This window comes from Solanum tuberosum, unplaced genomic scaffold (genome assembly GCF_000226075.1).
Source record: "Solanum tuberosum cultivar DM 1-3 516 R44 unplaced genomic scaffold, SolTub_3.0 scf00430, whole genome shotgun sequence".
Lineage (NCBI taxonomy): Eukaryota > Viridiplantae > Streptophyta > Magnoliopsida > Solanales > Solanaceae > Solanum > Solanum tuberosum.
This window is the reverse complement of record NW_006239366.1, coordinates 1-5400: the sequence shown is the minus strand read 5'-3', so window position 1 is coordinate 5400 and position 5400 is coordinate 1. Positions and strand designations below refer to the sequence as shown.

Genomic DNA, 5400 nt, shown 5'->3' with positions numbered 1-5400 from the left:
AATAAAAAATAAACTTTTACAAATTTTTAGAATAATAAAAATAAAAAAAGAACTTAAAATAATAGAACTAAAAAAATTGAAACAAAAAAATAAAAATAGAAAAAAAATAATTAAAAAGTAATCATATGGTAATTACATGGTGTAATTACCAGCAATTCACAGCCTCTGCCTGTGAATTGTAGAGTGTAATTACCCCCTCACCAATTACACCAATTACCTGTTGACCAAGTAATTATCTGTTCTTCCAAACAGGAAAAGACAATATAATTACACTAATTACACCAAATTCAATTACCAGGGTGTCCTTCAATGTAAGTCTAACTAACAAATGGAGAAAGAAGGAAAAAAAAGGCATTTGTTTAGAGTGGACCTGGCAACATGTACGCTACGCGTTAATGAGATTAGTAAATTAAGGGACAAAAGAAAAAGGGAAAAAAAGAAGAATCATTATATCTTTAGTGACTCACCATATATTTATTTTAGCAAAGACGATTTCATACCTAGAAAAACTTAAAATTAAAAATGAAAAAAAATAATTATTCTTTCACCATAACTCTGGGGTAACCACAGATTCCTTTTTTGTTTTTTTAGTCGACTATATTTTTTAGTCCAAAAACAAAAAGAATTTTCAAAATATAAAATTTATTACTTCTTGAATCTTCACACTTTGCTATTAACGGAGTAAAAGTGATTAATAAAAAGCATAATAAAGTTAATTTCATCAATCATATCTTATAGGGAGTAGTAACAGAGAAATTTCTCGGAAGAAGTTAAGAAAGTAGTTAGGAAAAAAAAGTCAGTATATAAGAAAAATCACCTACTTTATATAGAAAAGAATAAAAAAAATGTCTTAATTGAATTAAAATGTTTTCCGTTAATAATTTGGTCTAAAAATGCTCGTTCATAAATAGTTTAGTTCAAATATATCCCTATGATTATTTAATCGGTCAAAAATATGTTTTTCCTAATAAATAATATACTCATTTGCAAAAAAGGGATTTCGATCTATCAAGTAACAATAAGGGTATTTTAAAACTAAATTATTGATAGTAATAACATTTTAAGACCAAATTATTAAATATTAACTAAGAACGTTTTTGTTCAATATGAATCGGACTAAATTCATATTCGCGTAGGAAAATTTCATATTGAAGGTCCCTAACAAAGACGTTTGAAACTACTGGACGAAGGAGGTGAATAGTTGTATACTATAATAGACTAGATCAATTATATTCATTGACTTGAAAGACAAGATCATTTATGCTAATTATTTTATACATATTCACAGACTTGGTTATTTCCACAAAATCTTATTCAATTTCTGTTTTTGTTTCATAACCAAATCAAACCAAACCAAACCAATCAAGAAACAGCCATGGCTGAAGTACTCGTCTCCATTGTGCTTGAACAATTGGGCACTTTCATTGTGGAACAAGTTAAAGAACACGTTAAAGAACAAGTAGAAGAGCTGAAAATGGCTATTGGGATCAAGAAAGAGATCGAAAATTTATCTTTGAAGTTGAAAATGATAAGAGCAGCATTGGATGATGCAGAGAGAAGAAGGGTCAAAGATATATATGTTAAGCATTGGTTAGAAGTTCTTGAAATTTTCTCTTATGATGCAGACAATGTGTTAGATGAATGGCGCACAAGAATACTCCAGCAACAAATTGAAAGAGATGAGTCTGTTGCTGATGCTGGTTCTGGTGCTGCTGTTTCGATTCCTAAGAAGAAAGTAAGTTGCTTTTCACTGTCTTGTTGTTTTACTTTCAAGAAACTTGAGGTTAATCGCGATATTGTTCGTAAAATAAAGGAATTGGATGTGAAGTTAGAAGAGATTGTGAGGGATAAAGATCAGTTCAATTTTGTAGTTAATGCAACTGGTGGTGGTGGTAGTGTTTCTGATCAAGATGCGTTTAGAAGAGTTATGAGTACGGGTATTGTTGATGAATCAGAAGTACATGGTAGGGATTCTGATAAAGATGTTGTAATGAGGAAGTTGCTTGAGAGTAGTGATCAAGAAAGTGTCCCTCTTGTTGTTTCTGTTGTGGGTACAGGTGGGATTGGAAAAACAACACTTGCCCAACTAGCTTATAGTGATGAGGAATTGAAGGGTCATTTCGATAAAAGAATTTGGATTTGTGTATCTGATCCTTTCGATGAAGTCAAAGTTGCAAAAGCTATTCTTGAAGGGTTAACTAAAAGCTCTCCGAATCTGTCTGAGTTCCATATGTTGTTAGAAAGAATTCAAGAATGTGTCTCTAAGAAAAGGTTCTTTCTTGTGCTAGATGATGTGTGGTCTGAAGATTATTCTAAATGGGAACCGTTGAAGAACTCCCTCAAGAATGGAGCTCCTGGAAGTAGAATCTTGGTTACATCCCGGAGTGAGAGGGTTGTGGGGATTATGGACAGTTCTTACATGCATAGGTTGGGACAGCTATCAGATTCAGATTGCTGGGCATTGTTTAGTCGGATAGCATTTTCAGGAAGGAGTAACGAGGATCGTGAGAATTTAGAAGATATTGGAAGGAGAATTGTTCGAAAATGCAAAGGATTGCCACTTGCTGCAAAGGCTATGGGAAGTTTCCTACGTTTTAAGGTTACAGAACAAGAGTGGCAAACTGTTTTGGACAATCAAATATGGGAACAGGAAGAAGTGACATTAGACCTTTTTCCTCATTTGTACTTGAGCTACAATGACTTGCTCCCAATCCTGAAGCGTTGTTTCTCATATTGTGCCATTTTTCCTAAAGATACTGTCATAAATGTAGACAAGTTGGTCAGAATTTGGATGGCACAAGGTTATCTCAGCACAGTTGAAAATAACCAGCAGGAAGTTAGAGGACGCGAGTACTTCATGAACTTAGCTATGCGCTCTTTCTTTCAGGAGTTGGAGACAGATGATAAAAATACAAGTGTGATAATATCTTGCAAAATGCATGATGTTGTGCATGATTTTGCTCAGTTAATTTCAAAAAATGACTGCTATAGCATCACAGGGACCGAAAGCACAGAAAAAGTTCTTAGTGTTCATCATTTATGCTGGGAGAGAACTGACAGTACAGTAACTCCTGTTTCTGTCTGTGATGTTGAAAAGATCCGCAGTCTTTTTGCTGAACACTTGCTCGCGAAAGAGCTTACTCACGATCTGGTCAAAGGTCTTAAATGTCTAAGAGTTCTAAATTTACATGGCTGTGGAATACAAGAACTCCCTCAAGAAATCGGCAATCTGTTCCATCTGAGGTACATTGATTTAAGCAGCAGCCAAGTACAGAACTTGCCTGAAGCCATTTGCCGGTTGTGTAATCTGCAAACGTTAGATCTTCAAGGATGTAAGCGTCTTTCAAGACTTCCTCAACATATAGGAAGACTGATAAACTTGAGACACCTCATTACAACTGACACACCCAAGTTGGAATCTTTTCCTCAAGATATCGGAAATCTAGCTCAGCTCAGGACTTTGAGTGACTTTGTAGTTGGGAAAGGATCAAGCAAGCTAGGATATATCGGAAAATTGAACCAGCTTCAAGGGTATGTATCTATCCATGTGATCGACAGTTTGAACGCTGCAGAAGACCTAGTTGAAGCACAAAATGCAGCATTAAGAATGAAGCCATACATCAAGGAACTACGTTTGAATTTCTACTGGGCAAGTGAGGTAAGTATGGATGTGATGGAAGCTCTAATACCACCTCCAAACCTTAGATTCTTGACCATCAACGGATACAGAGGCACTCAATTCCCAACATGGATTACACTGTCCCTTAATAATCTTAGAGTTCTTACACTAAGTGAGTGCTTTCATTGCACCTTTTTGCCACCTTTAGGTAAGTTGCCATTTCTTGAAATTCTTTGGATAAGGCTTATGGATGAATTGAAACATGTAGGAAATGAATTCTTGGGCTTGCCAGGAACCATTAACACATTTCCAAAGTTGAAGAAATTGAGATTTTCATATTGTTCAGAGTGGGAAGAATGGACAGACATAAAACCAGAAGTTGGTTTTTCAGTAATGCCTAGTCTTAAGGAGTTAGAATTAAATTGTTGTGAAAAGCTTAATAGCCTTCCATATTGTCTCCTACAAAGAGTGTCATCACTAGAGTCTTTGAAGATCGAGATGTGTCCTTGTCTTGAACTTGATTGGACTGAGATAACTCATATTCAGAACATTGAAACTGATGATGGGATGTGAGGAATGTTGAGTTCTTTTGTGAGAAGCCTGAAGCCGGAATCACTTGGTAATCATCTGCCTTGTACAAACCGCTCATCACACTATGGGAGTTGGCCAAGCGTTACCTTAATTGCAAGACTTATTCATCTCCTACATGAGAATGAGAAAGATATGTATGATAATAAACTTTATTAGTTTTCTTCATTTTTTTTTCTCTTTTGTTACTTGAATTATCCTTGTCTAGAGTATGAACCTGTATCCATGTTTTGATGACATGTACATCAAGATTTTTGTATTTTAGATGTTGAACATGTATAGCTTGAATACTCTTTGAACTAAGAGAGTTGTCTACTACCGTACTACCCAATCTTATTTGTCTTTATATATAAATCTTGTATTGTTCAAAGTAACTTAATGAGTCTCAAAAAATCAATCGATAAGTTGGTTCCATTGGAGTTGTTGATGCAAGAACTTTGAAATGGAATACCAAATAAGCTCACGAGAGGGAGTTGGTCGGATGGTAAACACCTCTCACTTCCAACCCGAAGGTTGCGAGTTCAAGTAAGCAGGGGAGCAAAAAGGGTGGGAACTCCTGGGAGGGTAATAACAAAAAGAAAAAAAGAATACCAGATAAGGTACTCTCAACTGTGCGTTAACAGCATTAAGTAAACAAACAACATATATTTGATCTTGACATCAGTGTTCAATTGTCTTAGATCTCTAAAACATTTTTATCTTAATATTCCAGATTGATTTTTTTGGTTATTTTCTCACTTTAAATATGTAATGGTACAGAGAGTTACATGGTAAGTTGCAAGTGGACAAACAAACATTGCACTGGTGACTAGTATCATTAGAACCAGCCACTTCTGCCCACATCAACTTTTTTATGCAGGAGTATAATACCAAGTTGATGTAACAAATGATAAGGGGAAAACTAAAGTCTTTATTCTGCAAAATTGATTAGCAGCTGGATTTATCGACTTGAAGTGGGCACTGTGTTTATTGTTCCTCTTCATTTCAGATACTTCCTCATGTTCCATAACAGTTTTCAGTTTCAAAGGTTGGAGCAAAGCACTACACTGCACCGTTAACATTCTCAATATCGTCTTTTGTCAATTGCATCTTGCCTTTGTCTCGTCTAGGGTTTCTTCGTGTTTGATCTGGTTGCCCTCGCTGCAAAATAAACAGTATTTTGCCCGAGATCACAATCACAAGAATCAATGTCA

General features: G+C 35.2%; 1 protein-coding gene across 1 annotated transcript; it reads left to right on the top strand.

Moving 5' to 3' along the window:
* Nucleotides 1–1375: 1375 nt before the first annotated feature.
* Nucleotides 1376–4192, top strand: LOC107058136 (putative disease resistance protein RGA3). The gene has a single exon (XM_015303493.1). The coding sequence runs from the start codon at nt 1376–1378 to the stop codon at nt 4190–4192; it is 2817 nt and encodes a 938-aa protein (XP_015158979.1).
* Nucleotides 4193–5400: the final 1208 nt, after the last annotated feature.

Coding starts and splice junctions, on each gene's coding strand:
- LOC107058136 (XM_015303493.1), top strand. CDS start 1,376: ATGGCTGAAGTACTCGTCTCCATTGTGCTTGAACAATTGGGCACTTTC.